Source organism: Pholcus phalangioides, unplaced genomic scaffold (assembly GCF_987345545.1).
Source record: "Pholcus phalangioides strain wild (caught in Gottingen) unplaced genomic scaffold, Ppha-v1.0 ptg000009l_1, whole genome shotgun sequence".
In the NCBI taxonomy this organism is placed as follows: Eukaryota; Metazoa; Arthropoda; class Arachnida; order Araneae; family Pholcidae; genus Pholcus; species Pholcus phalangioides.
Window position 1 is genome coordinate 50442176 of NW_028301602.1, and position 23978 is coordinate 50466153.

General features: G+C 35.5%; 1 protein-coding gene across 16 annotated transcripts in view; it reads right to left on the minus strand.

Moving 5' to 3' along the window:
* The window catches only part of Archease (protein archease), a 288400-nt gene that overhangs the window by 233690 nt on the left and 30732 nt on the right, over window positions 1-23978 (minus strand). Inside the window, exons 1-2 of one of the 16 annotated variants that reach the window (XR_016193230.1) lie at window positions 9832-11423; window positions 6711-6786 (exon numbers count right to left, since the gene is read on the minus strand). The exons of 4 other annotated variants lie outside the window; for them this stretch is intronic. Coding sequence is in view for 1 of the 12 variants with exons in the window: in XM_089236486.1 (XP_089092612.1) it covers window positions 22184-22204 (21 nt within the window). In the remaining 11 variants the exon portion in view is untranslated. Of the gene's footprint in view, window positions 1-6710; window positions 6787-9831; window positions 11463-22183; window positions 22205-23978 lie in introns of those variants that run through there. 11 more of the 16 variants (XR_016193231.1, XM_089236478.1, XM_089236483.1 and 8 more) reach the window with 11 other exon arrangements.

Here is a 23978-nt window from a genome sequence, read left to right on the forward strand (position 1 = left end):
ACAGATGTCCCGATAATCCCCCCCCCCCCCAGTTAACTAGCTACCACTAGGTCCTTTCCCGGGTGAGGACCGGTTGTTTCAACGACCTTTGATGATTTTATGTTCCATATAAGTTATTATTCTTCGTAAAGAAATATTTGTTTTCAATTACCTTGTTTAGTTTGCGGAGGGCCGCAGGCGTCCACTGATTATGTGAAATCCGTTGTCTTGGTCTCACCCTCAATAGCCTTGCCAATATCGTGGGTAAAAGTCTGGCCGGCTTCGTTCATGGTTATCAAACGATTGCCAACCAGAAATACAGAATATCCGAAATAATTCCTATTGTGTTAGGATATGCAAATCAACAGGATTGACATCATCGTTTTCCCGATGCGCCAGAGGAAACTTGTTCTCTCAGTGCACCGAGTACAAACCTGTTTTCGGCTATTATAAATAGGTTGAATAAACCTGAAAAACTGTGCATTCAATCTCCTAACTTCCGAGCAGTTCGATCTTCTCACTCCACTCAGTGAGGTTGATGGCTGAATAACCTCTACTACCAACTAGTTGTTGTTGTGATAATACTAATGTCGTAAAAACATGATCTTCTAAGCTAAGCTATTCCAGCTGGTTCGGGCAGTTGGTTCAAACATAATCTTCTAGTCATTTATTGTGCATTCTAGTCAGATGGAATGTGATTCCTTGAAAGGGTCGGGTGATCCCTACAATGATACAGCAACCTGCACTTATGTACAACTAGGTCTTCAACGTAGCGCAGATGGTCGATAGCATGTTTTGCTGATTGGTGTGATTCAGCGAGTTCTACAAGTGGTGCAACTCCGGAATGGTGCTCTGACTCCTATAGGTTCCTGAGGTGAGCTTCCTTGAGTGGTCAACATCGTCCGTCTCACTCAAAAAAGGGACACTTCGTTCTCGACGTAGGACATACTGTAACGTTACCAATTAGGCCCCGCCAGAAATGGTCCTTTTCTAGTCATTTTTATATTTTTATTACCTTTAACACCGATTCTGGGATCGATCGGCGAGATCACGTGCCGCCGATCGGCCGCCATGTTACAATCTTTTGCGCTGCCAGATGCCACGTGTCCTGCAATATTTTTAGTTCATGTGAATATGTAAATTTCTCAAATGTTACGTTGATTCTAGCACCGCAGAGTCTCGATATGGATTGGTTCCGGTAATGTGAGATGGGGAAATTTTCCCTTATATGCCAGTAGTGTGCAACGAACAGACACGTTGGTCGTTGATCGTTAAATTTAATTTCATTCCAGCCATGATTTGATGATCTAGCAGGGTGCCTCAGCACCGTTCGATCCGTTGATTGTTTTTTCATCTAGTCAAAATTCGCTCAGCCTGTGGTGAAGTGTTTACAAGATGTCAGCTCTCATCCGTGAAGGGTTATTCGTTGGGTTCACTTCTTCGGATGCCTGATGCTGTTGCAATGGAGCCTCCCCTCTCCAGGAGACCGCACAGATAAATCAAGAAGTGAACTGTTCACGTTCTTGTGACAGTGACATCCAGAAGGCTGTAATCGATGGACCGATCGGGTGAGAACGTTCGAAATCTGTGATATATTAACGCTAAAACTCTATAGCAAATTTACTGATGCATGTTTTGGTAGACTTAAAATGTTGTAAAATATAAAGATTAACGCCAAATTAAAACTCTTAAGAAAACGAAAAGGTTGTTGTATCATTATTGTCATCTGTCTGACGAAATTATTTTTGAAAGATAAAAATAGAATCTGGGAAGTAACGTTATTCGTTACAATACAAGTTGTTTAACGATGTCACTCTGATAGTAGGAGCTGATCCTGAGCTGTATTTGGGCGAGACCTATTTTTGTCGTTTTGCGAATCAGTGTTGTCGATATCAGAATTAACATGTATTCATTTGAACTCTAACGTGTAACCTATTTTAAGTATGTGGTAGCAATAAATGTTTTGATCTGGAACTTGCTTAGTTTACTTGCCTGTTGAGTTGTTTGCATCCTTGAATCACGGGAATGTAGCATAACAATACGCTACAATGTGAACAACAAATATTTTTCGGTCCAACCCAGAAGTTCTGCAGGGAGATATGTTCTCAAGATAGTACAGCGCCTTAAAAAAGACTGATGCGGAATGTAGCCTCTTTTTTCAGAAGCAAGGAAAAGAAACTCCTTGATTTTTTTAGACTGCGGGGGAGGGAGGGTATTGTTATACAAAAGCTTGCGGCCTCAACTGTCCCTTTATTATGGTTTGTCTATGAGGGTGGGGTTGATGGAGCTCTAACCCTGGGGCCTGGACCATTCTCATCTTTTTTTGTTTTTCCACACTATGGATTCACTATGGGGGGAGGGGGCTGTCATGTGCTTTATTGGCACCAACAGGCATTTGGTTTCACTGTGGACATCTGTGTTCATGTAAATTTTCATTTCATTCAAACATTATGGCCTTTTCTTCAATGCATTGAAACAGCAGGGGTCACATTATAGCCCTGAGGTCACACACCCTCCCCCCCCCCCACCCCAATGCTGGAGTAACGAAAATAATGCGGTTGTCAGTAGCCTTCGTTGAACGATAATCACAATGTCTTTTCTTCCTTTCTTGGAGAAGAACTAAGAACGGTGCCTTGTAAATTGTTCTTGATTTGAGGGGTTGGGTATTTTTTAGGTGAAGTAACTGCATTTAGATGGTGATAATCTCTACATACCCTGTACTGGTTACATCTGGTTCCTAAACCATGTGGATCAGTGATCACTAAGGTGATCTGGACGATCTACATATCTCTTGCTCCATGGGATACTCGAATGCTTTTCCACCTCTTTGAATACATTTGAATGCCATCTTCTTGGTTTAGAATATGGTAGCAAAACTTTTATTTTTATGCAATGTACCATGTAATGTTTGACTGCTTTGCAAAAATTTGGTGTGGGATTTATAAGTTCAGGAAATTTTTTAGAATGTCCATATATTTTGAACTATTTGAAATCAATCAAAATTCTGATTACGAAATGTTTTGTATTTTACAAAAAACATGCAAATTTGTTTACAGTCTAGAAGCTTTTTGTTTTTCAAGTCTACTAATAAACGATAATTAAAAAAAAAAAACAAGCTGTGATAATAGGAATTACGACTCTGGCTATGATGAAAGCCCACTTGAAACACTTTTGTAATCCAAGGCCAACCTTCAGAACTTTTTGAGCAAAAATGGGAATTTTAGTGCCATTGGTGGAAAACAAATGTCGATCAGGTTTTGATTTACAGTTTGATAGGGATATAGACCTGAGTTGTGCTCAATTAAAAAAAAGTTTGATAGGGATGTATGCATGACATACCACTTCAGAATCTATCAGAAATATCCAATGAGTGTGTCTATTGAAGACATGAAATCAGTTTTGCATTTGTGCTGCACCGTTTCCGGTGCCATTCTATGTGATGCAGCACACCTTACTGGTTTTTTGTATTTCAAAAGTAACAAGGTTTTATAATATTTATACACATTTTTTTCATTCCTTCATACTAATATAGCAAATATCTATTTTCTGTTGTTGATTATGTTTTGCGCCATTACGCCTTCAATAGCAAGAATTTGAGTGTGGCCTCTGTGTAGTTGGAAAAAAATCAACTCATCTATTTTTTTTTCATAAGTTCATCTATATTTTTTGCATAAGTTCATCTATAACTTTTGCATAAGTCAGCAATTTCATCTCTTTTTGAAGCCGATGACACATCTGATATTATATACAAATCTGCATCAATTCAAACTTCTCAGAACTTACCAGCTATGAAGGCTAATTCTGACAAGTCCACCATGCAATGCTAAATAGTGCCTGCACAAAAGCAGTGAGCTCATCAAACAAAATTTTGAGAAATTCCTCAGTTACTGAGCTTTTAGCTTACTCTTTCATTTGTCGTAACAAAGCAGATGGTTTCTTATCCCTAGCTGTAGCTAGGAAAGTAATCTTCGGATCTATTGAGTTTGCGAGTTCGCGAATTCCTCCAGCAAGTGTTTTTGATGGTTTCAAATTTACCAGTGCTTGGAGGATTTACTACATCCGTTATAGTAGACAATGTTTCGGAATCTAAATGGGCTATCAATGTACTTTGCACTGACTGATGTTATTTTGGCAAATTTCTTTCAAAGCTTGCCTCGACCTGAGCAAACCATATTGCCATATTATTTTTTTGAACTGGAGCAATTGTAACAGCTATGTGCAATATTTGAAATGTGGTTGTTTTTGGAATAACCTTTACTTTCAGCCATTTTTTACAAATTATTTGGTATGTAGAAACTTAATTAGTAAATTTCAATGTAGAAATAATTGTTTATATAAAATAGGTATTCATGGCACAATACAACTACTAACACTTATCTCAAATGAAAGCTGATATGTGGTCGGTGCTATAATCCATGTATGTGTGGTGCAGCTTTCACAATGGACTTTCTATAGTGTAAACAAATTTATAAAGCAAAAAGTCTCTAATTCCATTTTTCACTTGTTCTTTCAGTTGACCAGATCTACAGTTCATAGGCTGAAATATTTTTTAAAGGATCTATGGTATGTACAGTACACACAACTTTTAACCGAATGACAGTGATATCTTGGGTTCTATTTACTTAAAAAAAAGAAAGGCAGCATTCTTCTTCGTTTAAGATCTTCCATAAGTGTATTAAGTTCATTTTTTCTTAAGGGGTCATCTAGATGTTAAAACTAGATCCAACTTTTGAAAGTTCAATAGTAACCCCATTTTTTTCTTCCATATTTGGATTTAGTATCTCAAGAAATGCTGAAATACCAAATTTCATCAATTTTGAATGAACAGTTAGTGAAATATAAATTAGTGAAAAAAGAGTGTCGTAATGTTAAACAGAAACAACTTGTTTTTGAGCATAATTGCTGAAATAATATGGGTATCTCATTACTTTTTATTCTAAATGATAGATTTTAATGGGCCAAACATAATTTCATCACTCATTTTGAATTTGGCTTTTTTTTAAAATATGAGTTATTAAAACTTGAAACATTTTAAAAATTTATGAAAAAATAGAAGCATACATTATTTTTTACTTCATTTGAATAAGCAAAGTCAAAAACCTAACAGAATCAATTCTCATTCTAATCTGACCTCTATTTCATAAGATATAAGCGATTATATGAAAATGACCACTTTTAAGGACCATATACTAGATATAAATTTAAAACTCATTGAAAAATTTTTCATGACAAATGAGAAAATGTTTGAATATGAAGTTCATAACTTCACTGAAATGGGCAATTATTGTTTTAGGTATACGGTGATACGATAAATAAGTCATTCATCCAGTTTTTCAAACATTTTTTTAAGTATTCGAGTAAACAAACAACAAAATTTTTAAATTTTTCACTATTTCAGAAATCCGTTTCATTCCTTAGACAACATTCATGAGCTGAAATGGTAAATATAATAATGTGCAAAGAATTCACAAATTAATACCATACAATTAGATTGATGTTAATATTTTTGGAGACAATAATCAATAAATAACGATTCTCCCAATAACGTAAATAATCTTAATGTGTGCCAAGTTTAGGGTAGTGGCTAATGGTGGAGTTGTCTCTGCTAAAACCACAGCATTTTGTTTCTTTCATACTTTTTGTTTTTAGCATTATTAAAAATTAGGGAATTGCAAAATGAAACAAAATTATAATATAAAATAATGTTCGACGAAAAATTCTTATATATTTTTCTAAATTGATGAAATTCTAAATTTGTGACACATCGTTTGAAATAATTATGGTATAAATATTGGTTCAATCACGGATATAGTCACTAAAATAAAGAGTAATAAAAAAGTTTGTTTTTCACCTCCATAAAATAAAAAGTTTGTTTTTTAACAGCACTAAATCCAAACACCCACGTAGCACATGAAGTATTTATCGTTCGAAACTTGTTTGGTGTGTGTTTTTTCCCCTGCAATCAACCTTCAAAAATTCAGTTTCTCAATGTTTATCGTGTCCCTAAACACATTTTTACTCATATCTCTCTCATTTCTATACTTACAGTGATGAAATTTTATTTTTAGAATAAATGCAATTCGATAAATCCGATAAGATAGGAAAATATAAGGGTTTACATTGAAGATTTTGAAGTTTGAACAATAATAAGTATGTAGATGACTTCTCATAAAAACGAATTACACATAGTCGGGTAGAAAATCACAAAACATAATTTTTGGAGAAAACCGTTTCATTCTACAACTTTTAGAACCCAAGATATCATCATCGTTTGGTTAAAAGTTGTGCATACTGTACATGTATTTAGATGTACCATAAAACATATTATAAAAACAGTTTCATTAAAACTCATTATAATGGCAGAATTAAAAATATATGATAACAGAGAGAGAAAAAAACATTTTAAAACAATACGATAAGTTCTCAAAAAGCTAGAATACAGCAGCATTATTATTTTGCAATCAGGTTTGTTGTTTAAAAAAAAAAAATCCTATTTCTTCCCCCCCCCCCCCACACACACACAATGAAACTGGATGCATATTCATTCTGTATCTGGGTTTTTTTTTTTTGATGTATTGTACTGTCATTGCAAACATTCAAGTCTAGAATATTAAAATGAAATCAAACTCATTTTTGGATTCAAATCATTGATAAACTGATTTAAGTAACTGATAACATTGATTTAACTTTATAAAATTTTTTGAATGAATCAACAGATATAGACAGGTTACCTGTTCAAAGGCTTCTTTAATGCTGTCACCCCCTTAATGGCTGTTAAGTAAATACAGCATAGCATAGAAACTTCATCTGAGAGTTGCATGTATGCAAAAATAAAAAAAAAATTACAAAGATTTTGGGCACCAGATTTGTTGGCCAATTATTGAGACCAGTTAACCAATAAAAAGAATGAAGATGTGAAGCTTCTGACAAATGTATGCTAAAATTATCTAATGCCATCCTGAATTCATGTGATGGAACAGATAGAAAAGTCACACAAAATAAAATGTTGTTCAAAACAAGAAAAAGCTTCAAGAAAAGAAAAAATTTTCCAATCCTATTCACATTTTCAATGTAAAAAAAATGTTTCACAATTAACAGTTAAATTGCCATAGAACATGATATCACAAACCATGTTTAGTCAGTGAAAATCACAAAAATACTTAAGAAGGGTATGACATCGACTGGGACACAAAGGCCAATAATAAGTAGAAAAACCATTTGACAGCATGATTACAACACAGCCTGTGGTGTACAAAATAAAGTACAATAACAAGTACAAAAAAGTAAAATAAATAAGTACAAAAAAAGTAAAATAAATAAATACAAAAAAGTAAAATAAATAAGAACAAAAAAATAAAATAAATAAGTACAAAAAAGTAAAATAAATAAGTAAAAAAAGTAAAATACACTCATGTCCATAAATTGAAGATAATTCAGGATCACACGGAAATCGAAATCTAAAGTAAAAATTTCACCTGTAGAATAATCACACACATCTGCAAGAAGGATATGCAAATTTCAGGAAGCCACCAGATGATGCCGATAGTACGTCACAATGACGAGAGTGTAAGAGGGGGGTATATAAAGAATGGTGGCAAAGAAGTAAAATTGTTCACAAGAGTTCTGTAAGGCGCTCAGTGCCATAAGTGAATAGTTATGACACAGAGGACGCATGTGGATGATTTTTTATGTGGTAGAATTATCGGCTGAATGGAACGTGGGCATACTCAGATGGAAGTATCCGAGGAACTTGGAATTGCCCAAAAGTGTCATCTCTAGGCTTTGGCAACAATTCCAAGATAACGAAAATGTCAGTAGACGTTACAGTACAGGTCGCCCCCGAGTTACAATGCGAATGAAGACCGATATTTGGCAGAACTACCAAAAGAAGAAGACGGAGCACAGCATCCGACCTGTCTCGTCAGCTATCTGCAGCCACGGGTACCACAGTTTCAAGGCAAACCGTGTACAGACGTTTGGGAGATATTGGTTTATATGCTCGCAGGCCTGTCAGATGTGTTCCGCTCACAGCAACTCACTGTCGGCAGCGATTAGCCTGGAGTAGAGAACATGCAATGTGGACATCGTCACAGTGGGCTTGTGTGATGTTTTCCAACGAGTTCAGGTTTACCTTGCAGTCTGATTCACGTCGGACTTTCATATGGAGAACGCCAGGTACTCGTTACAACCAAGACAACATCATTGAACAACACCGTTACGGTGGTGCAGCATTGCTCGTTTGGGGTGGAATTATACTGGGTTCCAGAACAGATCTGCATGTTCAAACCGGAATCATGAAAGCCCAAATTTATCGGGACATCATTCTGAAACAACATGTACGTTTGTTTAGGGGTGCCATGGGCGCAGAATTTGTGTTTATGGATGACAATGCCCGTCCTCACCGAGCAAACATCGTAAACGAATGCCTTGAATCTGAGGATATAACCCGTATGGAATGGCCAGCATTCTCACCTGACTTGAATCCGATAGAGCATGTGTGGACATGCTTGGCCTACGAGTTGCAGCCCGTCAACCACCCCCTACATGTGTACCGGAACTTCGGAGAGCATTGTTTGCTGAGTGGAGTGATCTTTTCCAAGATCAGATCGATAATTTGATACTCAGCATGCCTAGGCATTGTACGGACTGTATTTCATTGCATGGGAGACATACAATGTATTAACCATCATACCAACCATGTAATAGTAAGTTTTTGTAAAGAAGATATTTTTTACAATTGCTCCAGGGAGCAAAAATCGTAGTTTTATTAATGGTATCATACATACACCATCGTTTTTGTTCTTCATCTTTTGTTTAATAAATGGGCTTTATGAATAAGTAACGTTTGTTTTGTTTCTGAACCTTTATTTGCCGGAGCTGGCATTATCCTTAATTTATGGACATGAGTGTAAATAAGTACAAACTCATGCTGTCAAGTAAATGTGGGGGAGGGGTTGTACTTATTTTATTTTTTGCACTGTACTTTACTTTCTTTATCACAGCTCTTAACACTTACAGTATATGTAGGCCTATTTAAGTTATACATACGCAAATACAAGAGTGTATACATACATGAGCAGGGCTTGACAAATCAGGAAAAAAAATTTTGTGCCAGCAAAATATTATAGGTGGCAAGATTTTTTCAACTTAAGGACTCCTTTGCATGCAAGCAGGATATGAAAAAAACATGATTTTAAAAAAACATAAAAAAATCAGATTTTTGATTTAAATTGGATTTTTTTTTACCAAAATTAACTGACTGCTTATCTTTATTAAAACAAATTTTGTTAATCATTAAGAATGCATATACATATCACCCCTAACTGCTTTTTTATCCTAATTGCTCAAATTTAATCCAGCATTAACGAATAAACTACAAATAACAAACAAAAAATGCAAACACCAAAAATCTGTGTTGATTTAACATGAAAGGTCACTCAGCCTGGATTAACTTCATGGATTAAAATTTTTCTCGTAGAGAAAAGTGCTTTTATTCATAATAACTCTTCCCCCCCATCGAAGTGCCTGGTGGCAACTCAGTATCACACATATGGTTCAAACATCTCAATTCACTTGATGTACAACTAAAGGGCCATTCAGCATCAACTAAATGAAACTGTTATGTATGTGATTGCATGTATGGCAGTCAGATGCCGCTATCGTCATTATATTGTATCACCGATATTGGACGTTTAGCCAGTCCGCTCCACGTCATTATTATGACAGCATTTGTGTTTTCCATGTGTGTGTCATAATTGTATACTTGCGTATGTTGCGTAATTAAATTAATTGTTAATCAACTATAATATTAAACAAACTTGGAACACTGGGGACAAGGATTTAAAAAAATACCAGAACTGCATCTGTTCAGGAGATGGCTACACAAACTCAACCAGTGGGCCCCGCCAGTGCCGTCTTAAGGTATGAGTCCACCCAGGCAAAGCCTGGAGGCATCATAAAAATGAGAGATCTGGTTGAAATTTTCCAGAATTTGTTCGGTAGGGCCTCAGAAAAATCAATTGGCCTGGGTCCCATGATACTCTTAAGACGGCCCTGGGCACCACATTGTTCCAGTTTCATTTTGAACACACAGTTCGATGAATCCATTGGAGATTGGAATAGCTATGAGGAACGATTAGAATCTTATTTCGCCATTCACGATGTACCCGAAGGGGAGAAGTCATCAGCATGCAATGTCAGTGTCATCAGGCCACGCACCTACAGAATCCTAAAGAACGGGGTCACTCCGGATCTCCCATCTACAAAGCCCTACCATGAGATCAAAAACCCTGTTGCGAGGACATTTGAATCTGACGCCAAACACTACAAGTTTTTCAGGAGGAATCAACTCCAAGGCGAGTAAATAGCGGATTACATGATTGAATTGCAAAAAATTTTGCGAAATAGTAACTTTGGACCAAATCTATGTGTGATGCTACGTGATAAGTTCGTTATGGAGTTGAGTGACGAAAATATCCAAAAGAAACCTCTGTCGAGAATTTGACTTATGATATTGAGAAATCTACAACTCTCGATTTAGAAACCACATCAAAGGATGTCCAAGAAATGCATAATGGAGTATCATAGCTTGGCATAAAGAAAATTAGTGAAGTATCTCGAAGGGCACCTATGCAAAAACAATACCAGAGCAATGTGAAACAAAGTGAAACCAGCGGGATAGACTTGTGCTTGTTATCGTTGTTTGAGCACTTTTCACATGGTTAACTGTGTGAATTCAAGGACAGTACACGTAGATTTCGTAAAAAAAGACATCTCCAGAAAGTGTGTAGATCGAAAACTAATGTGAATCGGCCAAACCCAGAATCTGACGTGTTTCTTGTCAATATCTACAGGTTAATCGAAACAAGTAGATGCTTGATGTTTACCTCGAGGGAAAGAAACTTTCCATGGAGTTAAACACCAGTGCCGCAGTATCGGTAATAAATGTTCAGTAATTCAAAAAAATATATCAGAGTGTAAAAATTTTGAAAGCAAATTCTGGTTCCAAAGAACTTTGATCAATCATTGGTGCATCCAGTGGATGAAACTACCATGGAAGTAAGTTATAGAAAGCAAATTACTACCCAGAACCTGTACTTGGCAAATCAACCAGTGAATGCAATTTTTGGAAAGGAATGGTTACAAACCCTGAAAATCAACTGGCCTGAGATGAAGTATCTCACCCAAGAAGGTTCGAGATCTTCAAAGCTTGAGACCTTGCTTCAAAAATATTCTGAAATTTTCACCCTGGGTCTTGGTCGGTTGCAGAAATTACAGTATCACATCCAATTGAAGGCAAGAACCAAGACAAAATTCATGAAAGTGAGACCAATCCCTTTCTCACTGAAAGAATGTGTCAAGCAAGAGCTAGACAGATTAGTCACTGAAGACATGCCGTTTTATAAGAAATTCAAACTAGTGGGCACTAGAAAAAAAAAAGCACTTGAAGCGGAGTAAGCTCCAGTGTGTGCATACAAATGACATAGCAGGCGAAAATTTCCAATTTTAATACAATTATTAATTAATAAATGTATTAACTAATAAAATTATTAATTATTAAACTCATTAATTATTAAACTCATCAATTATAACTCTGTGTTAATGCATAACATATACAAAACAGGGAGGGCGGTGATGTACAAACTTCAAAAAAAGCATAGCAAGAAATCTATCAGAAGTTTACAGAGCAAGCTGCAATCAAAAATTATGCACAATGGCGATGATGACACATTGTGTTGGCATTGATTCAAAACAATATAAAAAAAAACATATGCAAAGTAGAAAATTATTGCATATACAAAAGGATGCAAGGTGAAATTGTATAGCACATGCAGAAAAGGAGTGTATAACATTTGCAAAAATAGATAAATGAAGGTACGCAAAAAATGCACTAAATAGGCAAAAACAAGAGTGTGTGCGGCATGATCAGAGAGGGTTGCATGGTGCTGGCATTGATTAAAAACAATATAAAAACATATGGGATGTAGAAAATTATTGAAAGTACAAAAGGAAGCAAGATCACATTGTATCTCAGGGCAGTCATTTCAACTTTTTCCAGGGAGGGGGCCAAAACACATGTACTCAATGTATATTAATATATATATACTATTTTTAGTGTATTTTCAAAAACCAAGGGGAGGGGGCAACGGCTCCCCTGCTCCCCTAAATGACGGGCCTGCATTGTATAGTGTTATAAAATTATAAAGTTTTTCAAAAAATAGATTCATCTCTTTATCAAAAACTGGAAACTAGACTTAAACAACCAGAATTAATTTTGATCATTATTTGGATGACCATGTCTCGTATTTCCCGGAATGTCTCTGTATTTTCACATGATTTAATAATAGACTACTAGTACACAGGAAATTAAAAAAAAAAAAAGACAAATGACTAGAGTATTTTTCCATCCAAATGGGCCAAGAAAAAGGCCTGATCTAGTTAAAAAATAACTAAGTTGTCAACACTATTCTAGCTTGAACAGGCACTAAAGAAACACATGCAAACACTGAAACTTTAGAATGGAAAAATAAAAACAAGAAAAAATTCTACCTTTTTTCCCAATGTTGATTTCTATCATTTTTCAACGATAACAAGAAAACAATCCAAAATGAACACAACAAAAGATGAAAAACAAATTTTCAATTTAAAAAAAAATCTAAACAAAAAGTAATTTTACACAAGTTCGCATTTGCGAATAATAAATTCTCAACATGAAATTCCCGGTTATAATCATCTCAAATTTCATCTTGTGTAACATAGCTTCTCATAAAAAGGCGTTGACATACGATACCCCAGATCTTGATTGGTATTTTTTTATGGGTTGTTATTACTGTATGATCCCGCTCGAAAGTGCCTATTGGCTAGCTTCATCACAAAGAGATACTGCTACCAACACATCCCCCAAAGACAGATGCCATGCCATTCTCCCCTTCCTCCAACTCTAATTTTTACAAACATTTGAGATTCAATAGTAACGGAATCACTCTTCAAGTATTGTATACTCACATAGTGGGGGTTAGGATACACAGAAACACTCATAAAACCACTATACAGTGGAACACTCGTTGAAACGACTCTTATTTATATGACTTTTACTTATTAACTCATTAATTATACACGTTTGGCTTCGGTTGCAGTTTATTCCTATACATATTAATGTTAAAATATTTAATTTATTAGACGCACAACATCAATTACACGTCGTTTTGATTTTGACTGGAACCCTGAATCTCGGTAAAAGTTTCATTTCTGTCAATAGGATTTCAATTTTTTTGTAGGTAGCAAGACATCACTGAAATGAATATTTTTACGAATATTATCGCCAGAAAAGCCATAATTTTTAGTATGATCGTAAACGGATACATAAACATTCATCAAGCTGATGATCCCTTTAAAGTGGACTCTAAAATGGTTTGTTTATTGTAAGTTTTTGTGAACTACAGAAACGTGGCGAGCCATAAACAAAATAATTTACAGTTGTCGAAAAGCAACTGTACTTAGATGTACAGACCATACTTCTTCACATACTACATGTTCCTTCCAAGTTTTTTTCCATTGTGTTAGTGCTTCGTTTCCCAGTGTTATTCCTGAAGCATTTGCAACTGGTCTGCTGGTGAGAAACAAGCACAATATATGAGTTTGTTCTTTCATTTCCAGTAGAATTTCCTTTGGTTGTGGTATCTTGCTCGCTAGGTTTTTATCACAGCTAAATAAAAACCATGCTGTGATTTTGTCTCTAGAATATTGTATAAACAGGGTTCTCACTCACTCCACTGTATTTTTTTTTCTTCGTTCCCCTTTCTTTGGATCTGAAGACCACCCAATGTCCGAATTTGAATAGTTTTGTGCTACTACACTGTTTATCTATCTATATTAAATTTAATTATTAATTAACTTATATTATTTAACTATTAAATTTCTTGGTCACATCATTGATAGCCAAGGAATTCGCCCAGATGAGAAAATCATTGCTATTAAGAAGTATAAGTCACCAACAAATAAGAAGGAATTGAAACAGATGTTGGGCATGGCAAATTACTTGGCTCTTTTCGTTCCAAATTACGCAGAAGTGCTTTCTCCTCTAACTATGCTTCTCAGCAACAAAATAGATTTTGTCTGGGATATACCTCAGAGCAAAATGCTTTTCTCAAATGGAAGGAGATACTATCATCTGATCCTGTTCGAAAATCTTCAATCCCAACCAGGAATCCATAGTTACTGTCAATGCATCTTCACATGGCTTGGGAGCCACCTTACGTCAAAAGCAAGATGATGGTCAGATTGGTGTCTGACCTGTATTGGTCTATGGTTCCAGAACTTTAACCACAGCTGAGACTCGATACACCCAAATCAAAAACAAAGCCTTAACTATTGCGTGGGGTTGTGAGAAATTTAAGGATTACCTAACAGGAACTCATCTCAAGATAAAGAGTGATCATAAACCTCTGATTCCTATGTTTTCCAGAAAAAATTTAGACAACTTGTCACAACGTCTACAAAGGATCAAATTGAGGATGATGCGATACTCTTATGACATAGTTCACATTCCAGGAAAGGAACTTTATGCAGCAGATGCTTTATCCAGGAGTCCTCAAGTGTATCCAAACAAGACAAATGAATTGGAAGACAAAATAGATGCATATATCCAAATGGTTAAAAAGACTCTACCAGCTTCATTGAAAAGACTGGAAGAACTGAAAGAAGCACAACTTGCTGACGAAGTTTGTCAGAAACTTTCATCATATACAATGACGGGATGATTTGCAAAGAAAGATGTGGATCTTTTTTGTCTACCTTTCTGGCAACATCGTTATGAAATCTCCATTCAGGATGGGATAGTGATGAGAGTGTAGAATAATCATTCCTCGATCACATCAATAGAAAACACTTTTTTTTTTTCTCAAAAAGTTTGAGGTAAGTACCTGAAATTTAGCATGGTCAACAAGGATGGTACAAGCAATGAATAAATAATAATAATTGGAATCTGGCACAATGGGTTTCATTTCAGTATTTAGTTGAATGATTTTAAATTGGAGCGATCCAGTCTTATTTCAATGAATTTTGTGTTGCGAGCCAGAATAAATATATTAATAGTAAAAAAAACATTTTTTCTCTTTTAGTCTTTTACTTCATATATTTAGAAAACATTTATAATAAAACTTGTTTTGTTAACTGCTGTGCCTCTCTGGCCTAAAAATATGTCAGAAAAATTATATTTTTGCTTACGAAAAATTCCACAAAAACAAAGTTTACATAATTTTTTTGCATATAAATTTCAAATGTAAGTGTATGAATTATTTTTATTCATATTCTGTATGTTTTTGTGAACACGTTAGTGAAAATTTCACTTGAATATGTTGAAAATTGAAAAAGTTATGATTTATTTTCTCAAACAATGCTGCTAAAAAATTTACCCTTGGAAAAGTTATGCCATTTTTTGATCAATTTTGACATTTTTTTCCTCAAAAAAGGTATATATATTTTTGCAAATAATATTTCACATGGTTAATAAGGATGGTGAAAGCAACAAATAAAAAAAAGCATTGAAATCTAAGACTATGGTTTTCATTTTGACATCTTGATGGGTGATTTGAAATGAATAACCCTTATTGAATTAAAGAGTAAATGAAAGTATAATGATAATAATTAATAATTATTTTCGTTGGTCTTGGCCAAAGCATCGCCTGCAAAACGGAAACTGAAATAATTCAAATATTTATGTTCACTCCATTTATTAAATTAAGAAACTTGACAATTCTGTTACAGTGGAACCTTGTTTATACAATGTTCAACAGGCCGAGTCAAAATGTTGTATAACTGTGTAAGTGTAATACTGTATATTAAATAATGCTTTTAGAAAATGAATCCCCCATACATACAAAAAAGTAACAAAATTTAATGTGTTCATTCCAATTCTGTCTACAAATATATCATTTCCCACTTGAGGTGAAATTAAATCGCATTTCAAATCATTTATAGAAAAAAAAATTTAGCAGAACAGTACACATTCGGTATAAAATTTCAACAAAATCTTCGACTTGAGAAAATTTCCCATCTTGGCAGTAGATGATTTACAACCAGCAGCTTGGTTTTTGGTTTTGTTTCTCTGCTTTATAATCATTTTCGAAGTTGAAACGAGGACATTCAACTGTTTTGCAAAAAGAACTTTCGTTATTCATTTAAAATTCTTGTCAAATTCTCCCAAAATTTCCAGGTTTTTAGAGAGAATGTTTTTTTTTTTGATATTACGAATGACAGATTCAACAGTCAACAGTCAAAGCACTACATCGAAAGAAAATTCTACAGGAAATGATAAGGAACTTACTGTGCATGTGTACCCTGTCTTTTTTTGGTATATTGGCGGACCTGTACCACCCAAATGCTTACAATGGATTTTAACTTCTAAGGAAAATGTTGAAAACATTGGGAGAAATAAATTCCAAAAAAATAGATGGCTATAAAAACAATTTGTAGTGCATTCTTATATAGATGGCACACCCTCCTCTTGCTCCTGGTGATTGTGAAAAAGAACGTCAGTTGAAATAGTACCATAGATTTGTATAAAGCATGTGTCTTCCTTCTCGTTATATTTCTTTCATATATGTATATTAAATCGTTAAGTTTTGATTGTGTTTTATTTTGTCACTACAAGCATTGGATCACTAGTGAACTATAGGATGCATCTGATCTTGGACATTAAAGTGAATTTCCTCATCGTTTACATTTCATTTTCGTGCCTTGTGCTCTCTGTTCGTACGCTCTTCAAAGATGAATATTTCTAAATCTCCTAGTCTTTTGGATATATTTTTTCTTTCAAGCCTACTCGTTTCTACCTAATATAGAGACGTTCCTGGAAATTCAAGGTGAGGAATAAACTTTCCACTCTCGATTTGCCAGTCTCCATACTTGCATTTGTCATGGCTCAACCTATTGCATCAGCGGAAGTTTCACGTGTTGCCTTTCGAGCCTCTCCGTTCTGGGAGGCAAGTCCAGAGATTTGGTTTCTTCAACTTGAGTCACAATTCAGGCATAGAAGTCACAACGGCAGGCATAACCACAGATGAAACTAAATTTCACGACATTGTAGGAGCTCTTGATTGCAAAGTTTTGAACTATGTTTCTAATATTGTTCGCAATCCTCCTCAACAGCACATGTACGAGACTCTCAAAACTTGCATGCTCGAGCAGTTTCAACAATCAGAATCTTCCAAATTGCAGATGTTACTTCAAGAGCCGAGAGATGTTAGGGCTTGTTTCAGTGACACAAAGGCCCTTTTGAAGTCATCAGTTCAAAAGAATTTTTGTTTGGCTTGAGTGATAAGTCTGGAGGAGTTTCGCTATTTTGGAGAAGCGTTGGATGAATTTCCATCATGAAGCTCCATCGTGATGAGAGTCCCAGGAAGCTCCTAAGCTTGTGCACATTTTCTGGTCGCTTCCAGTCTTCCACTGCCCTGGTCTTCTCAGGATCCATCCTTATTCCCTCTAGAGAGATGATTTGACCCAAGTTGGTGACTTCATGTCTAAACAGATAGCACTTTGTAGAGCTCAATTTCAAAGTGGCATCTCTCAGCTTCTGAAGGACTCTGCTCAAATTCTCTACTACAATAGAGAATATTGTAATAGAGAATGTTTCGAATATTGAGACTGTTCCGAGAATGTCCTTTCAGCTATTATTATATTGTTCAAATACATACAGGATTTGTAAAATAGTCAATAAAAATTGTTTCCATCAGCCATTTGAAAGTAGCTGGAGCGCTGTGCGTAGGATGAATGGTATTACTTCGAACTGCCACAGTCCTTGTCCGGTGGTGAAGGCTGTCTTCTCTCGATCGTATGAATGAATTCCCACTTTTCAGATCCAGGATAGAGAACCATTGATGTCTGGGAAGCATGCCAAGAGTGTCCTCAATTCTTGGCAGCGGATAACTGTCTTTCTTGATGATTTCGTTCAATATTCTGTAGTCGACACAGGATTGTGCGGAACCGTCCTTCTTTCTCACCAGAGTGATCGTGATGCCCATCATGGACTCATTGATGGCTCGACGATGTTAGTGACTTGCATTTCCTCTAGCAGTTTATCGACTTCTTTTTACTTGGCAGACAAAAATCGCTTAGGATGTTGTTTGATTGCTGAATGGACCCCGGTGTTGATGTGATGTTGCATCAAGCTGGTTCAGCCAACATTCACTGATGACATAGAGAAAACATCTCGGAATATTTCAATGGTCGACTGAGCACATTTTCTCAGGTCTGAGTCCAGCTGAGCATCTTCTGTCAAACTCTCAAACAAACTTCCAGAATCCTGTGGTTGGTTTCTAGACGAATCAGGAACCACATGTGACTTGAACACATGTAGCAATCTCTTCACCCTTTCAAATACCAGTCCGAGCTGAAAGTCCTTGGCCATCCCAGCTGTGCAGTGGATGATGCTACCCATTCTTGGCAGAATAGCAAAGTCCCGAACAGCCAACATCTTCAAGGGAAGGATTGCTTCGCTGTCAGATACAAATATGAGACATACTCTTTTGTCATGTGCAGTTGGTTATTGTCAACTCAAGGGAAGATTTCATATTTTCTGAGAAAGTCCAATCTGATAATGCATGGGTCTTGAATGTCAGCCACGAAAACAGTGTGATGGCAATGAGGCTTTCATTTTCCCATGCACTGTCATCTTGTCCCTAGTAGCAGTCTGTAGCATTAGTGAAGGTGGCATGTACAGAAGTTGTGTCGGAATTTGAGCTACAGCGGTTTGGACAATGCTCATGTTGGCTCTGATGTCTATGACCATCTGGCAAGGGAATCCATCAATTTCACCTTCCATGTACATCCCATAATCTCCGCTGTGCAGCTGTGAAATATGGTAGACACTTGATAGGCCATCTCTTCCTTGCAGCAAGCTCTGCCCCACAAGATGGCCATCTCTTCCTTGCAGCAACCTCTGCCCTACAAGATGGCCACTCTTCAGTTTAACGGCTTGGAATTTGAGGGGTCCCACTCTTGGGAACTATCATCAGGCAAGATCTGGCACCTCCAGCAGACCAGGGGCTTGTGTTTTTGATTTTCACGATCATTCTTTGCACTTTCAAAAATTCCTTAGATTCCCCAATGATATCTGACTTAGCATCCTCCATGACAGCACTGCAGACTCCTCGTCATTCTAGTCTTGAAGCTTGATGGGCTGCCAAATCATCACTGTCGCAAAACTTGAAGTTTCTCATCAATTTGGCAAGATTTAGAGAATTGCATAAATGATTATTTACAGGCAAAAAATGACATAATACATGATAAAAAATGAATATTTATATAATTTAACAATTTTTGGAATACATAACCTTTAAAATGGAATTTAAACCTGAAAGCAACCCATTTTCCCCAAAAAAGCTAGGGAGGGGGTAGGGGGCAACCCTTGTAAATATACATATGATTATCGTTATAATCGCAATAATTATCATTATATAGAAAGTTTACTGTGAAATAAATTGATCAATTTATTTCCACTAGATTTTAAATAAAAGTAATTTCTTATTCATTTCAGCCACCTCGTTAGGCAATTTGCCTGTTGTGACCCTTCTTTTTAAATCAGGGTTGTTTGGTTTAAACCTTGGTTTTAACCAAGTGGTTTTTTTTTAAAAAACCAGTTTGGTTTTTTTCAAAAAATCAAATAAAAGTTGCCTAAATATAATTTTTTCCTTGAAAAATATCATATTGGTTCATTATTAGCCGAAATGTTTCATTTTTATCACATTTTATATCCTTGGGGTACATTCTGATGGTATATCTTTAAATGACATAAGATTTTATAAGCGGTTTTTTTCAAAAAGTCTCATAAAAGTGGCCAGAATATATATATATTTTTCATATGAAGTATCTTAGTTATTTAAAGTAATATACAAAAGCCAAAATTTCTCATTCTTACAACATTTTCTAACCTTTGGCTACATTCTGATGCTCTATCTTTAGCAAATTCATGAATAAGGATTGCATCACACATCTAAATGTAGTGGTGTATTATCTCACAGGGTTTCTTTTCCCTTCACAAAGAAGCAGCAACAGTAGTGACACCATCATGCTAGAGGCAGGTGGTCCTATAATCCAATAAAGACACCAGCTGTCCTTAAAGGACAAAGACCAGTGTACTAGTAGTTACATTACCTCACATACATTTTCATTTTCTTTCCCATAAGAAGTAGCACGTCTGCTACTGTATATCTCCCAGTCTTAATATTCAATAGTAGTTTTTTTATACTTTCACACTGTTAAGCCCAGTTAATCAAGGTTCTACTGTATAATAATAACATATTTATGAAAAATAATCAGCTATATGCAGGGTGATTATAATTAAAGTTTTGATTCCAAAACTATGTAATAAGTACTGGTCAGAATGACTTGAAAATTTACATGGATACTCTTAAAGCAATGTGAATTTCTTTCGCAAAAGGAAAAAAAGTGCAAGTAGTGTAAAATGTGCAAGTAGATGATGCTGTACTTGGCCAGCAGTATAATCTATTTTGTGCAACCACATCGTTTCGGCACTTTCACAGCATCAGTGTGTGGATAGAACTTCTATCAAGATGCACATTGCAATACCAGCAAAGCAGCTGCTGAAAACCCATTTTGACAGGATGCACTTTAACCCTTTTAACTTCTGGCTGTGGGGGGTACCTCAAAATGTCATAAACAGTGGTCAGATTGCAAAATTTGGTGAATTGCAATCTCCAGCACATTCCCTATATGTTAGAAGTTCCTCAGGAATATTAACATGGGGGCGCGTTTGGTTTAATGAAGCTGAATTGCAAGCACATCCACATCATGACCATGGCATACTCCGATTCTGTTGTTGAACAACAATTTTTGTGCTTTCAACCTCAGGTTGGACAACATATTTAACATTTCTTAAGTAAGTTGTAGTTATTTGTTCAATTACTTCGTTTTTTGTGATGTTTCCATGAATTATGAAATCGTGGAATGCTATAATTAAGGTATCATTTTGCCATGACTGGCTATCGTTTTCATTCTGCGAGCAAATTTCCCACATGTTCGATGATGTCATTAATTTTACATTTTTAAGTATTTTTTCCCCTTTACCAAATAAAATTGTATTTTTTCAGGAATATTCATGTCAATTTTCAAGTCATTTTGACAATCATTCTTTTTTTACAGTGTTTTGAAATCAGAACCTTAGTTATAATCACCCTGTATATCGTAAGTCATTGCTAATTAATCTGCATTATTTATGCTTCATTAAATACATTATATTCACTTAATTTTTATTACTTTTTTCAAAATAGCTTCCTAATTAAGCATACTGAAAGTAACTGGAGAAAAACCTTTATATACTATATGATTAATAATACATTTTAGTTAATTATTAGAAGTTTGAATGATTTTTCAGAAATTTCATTGTTTTTAATGTCAATACTATTTAAAACAAAAAAACCCGGTTTTTTGGTTTTTTTACCAACCCTGCTGTTTATATGTGTTCAAAAAGTTCAACTACTGACACTTGCGTAAGTTATGATTTATTAAGTAATGAAACAAAGTTTTTCATTTTATCTATACATAAAATTGATTTTATTAAAAATTTTATTAAAATAAAATCAATTTTATTAAAATTGATTTTATGTTATGTGTGATGTGTTCTGTATACAAATCTGCAATTTTACTAATCTCTGCGAAATTTCGCATACAGACTAAACTGGAGCAGAAATTATCAATATGCTACTTTAAAAGCTGCGCAAATGTCTAAAATTTATGAAAAATTGCCAAGCAACAATTGTTTCTTGAAATTAACAATGACTTTTGGAATGCTTACTTTGGTTACCCTAGTTGCCAAACAATGTATTTCAGACATGCTTAAGCATTTTCAATGGTTTGTTACTTACTCTGTTCCCAGTACATGGAGAAAACCTGGGCAGCAAAAAAAGTATGGTATTTTTGCTAGTACAGTAGACTCTCAATAATCCAGCTGTGCATTAATCCAGCACATCCAGTAATCTAGCGTTTTAAGTTGGGTTTTCTCATAGCTTTAGAAGAGGAAAACATATGTATACAAAGAAGTTTATATTCTCCACTAATCTGGCGATTTTGCAAATCAGGGACAATCTGGTCCGATATGCGCTGAATTATCAAGAGAGTCTACTGTAATGATAGAAAACATATTTCATGTAATATGAATGTACATTTCTTGTGAGAAGAAAATTCCTACCAAAGGATACATGCGTGAATCCTGCAAAAATAATAAAAAAGTATAAATGCATATGTATCAAGGGTTTCATAGATAAAAAATAACAATTTTTTTTTTTCTTTATAGGCACATATACATGTATACAGGGCAGGCGAAAAATAAGTTTTCCACTTCAGAGAGGTCTGTGTTCTACTGCTCCAAATGAAACAAAATTTTTACAGCAGATTATTCAAATGATATGCTTGTGATTTATCAAATAAAAATTATAAAAATCTGTTAATAGGTGGCACTGCAAATACTTAGTTTCATACATTGAACAAGTGAAACACCATTAGCATTACAGTGTATACCCATTGCTATTATTCACTGTATAAGAAGGCAGCGAATTGTGCATGAGCAGTAGCTACTTATCTGCACATCATGCTTACAATATACATGGAAAACTGGCTGCATGAAGAGATATTGATTGTTTAAGGAAAGGAAAATTCGTCTCTGCCTTCACAGGGACGAACTCAGTTCCCTCATTTGCCAGAGGAGTGCTTTACCAACTAAGCTTTAAGCTTTGAAGACAGATAGAATATTCTACATAAAGCATATACATATGTTCCTAGGGGGAAAATATTTATCTGTCTTCATAGCTTATTTTGTAGAGCACTCGTCCAGCAAACAAAAGACCTAGGGCAGTGCTGTCTCAATACATGGACTGACCCAGGCACAGCCCGGGGGTCTCAAGAGAAGAGGGGTCTCACAAAAATGAGATCTGCTTGATATTTTTAGAATTTACAAGATAGGGCCCCAGAAAAATCACTCGGATCGGGGGCCTTTGATGCTCTTAATATGGCCCTGCCTGTGGGCAAGCTATCTCTATTGTCTTTCACCAAAATCCAGTAGTTAAGCGTCTATTTATCCTTAGCTGGTGGGTAGTTAGATATTTTGATACTATCTCTAAGCTAAGGACTTTTTTTTGTAGTTACTTAGTACTTAGAACCATAAAAAAATTAAGAACCGCAGAACACCAGTTGCTAAGCAGTACTTCATAGCAACCATCATTGGCTTACATACATGGCATAAAACAACTTTTTAAACACCTATCTGTTATGGAAAGAGTACAACATATGGCTTATATACGCAGTGAAAGAAATTTTGGAAGGTCAAGAATAATCTTCAATTGAATATAATATGAAATAGTTCCAAAGTTGTTTTATGCAATGTATGTAATGATGATTTCTGTTATTAAATTATCTAGATAATCACAGAGAAAGAGAAACTTAAAACACCCTTCAATGGGCAGAGCCATATATATCTGCTCAAGAAAGATGTGGCGAATCTGAACAGTGCCGTATATATCTGGCTGGCCCGATCAGTTGCCTTCCCCTACTTCCTTTGTGTAAATCTGTCACCCATGCTGTTGATGAGCTTCTCCAATATTCATATTCAGAAGAGATCATGCCATTGTAAGACGCTCTATACAGCTACACAATACAGAAAACATATAGTAACAATACTATTATTCCTTGCATTGTAACTGCTACCTTAAGGAGCAAATGTGCAAAGTGTTGTGGTGAAAGAGAATTCTTAAGGGCCCTACACACGCTCAGTTATACCTGTGCAGTTATGCCTGTACAGGCCAACTGTGCAGGCATAACTGAGCGTGTGTAGGGGCCGTCAGTTGACCTGCACAAGCGACCTGAAGGGAATGGTTTTTTTGATTCGGTATAACTGTACAGTTATGCCTGCGCAGGTATAACTGAGCGTGTGTATGGGCCATCGGGTATAACTGTGCAGTTATTTTTTCACGCTTTCTTATATATTCGCC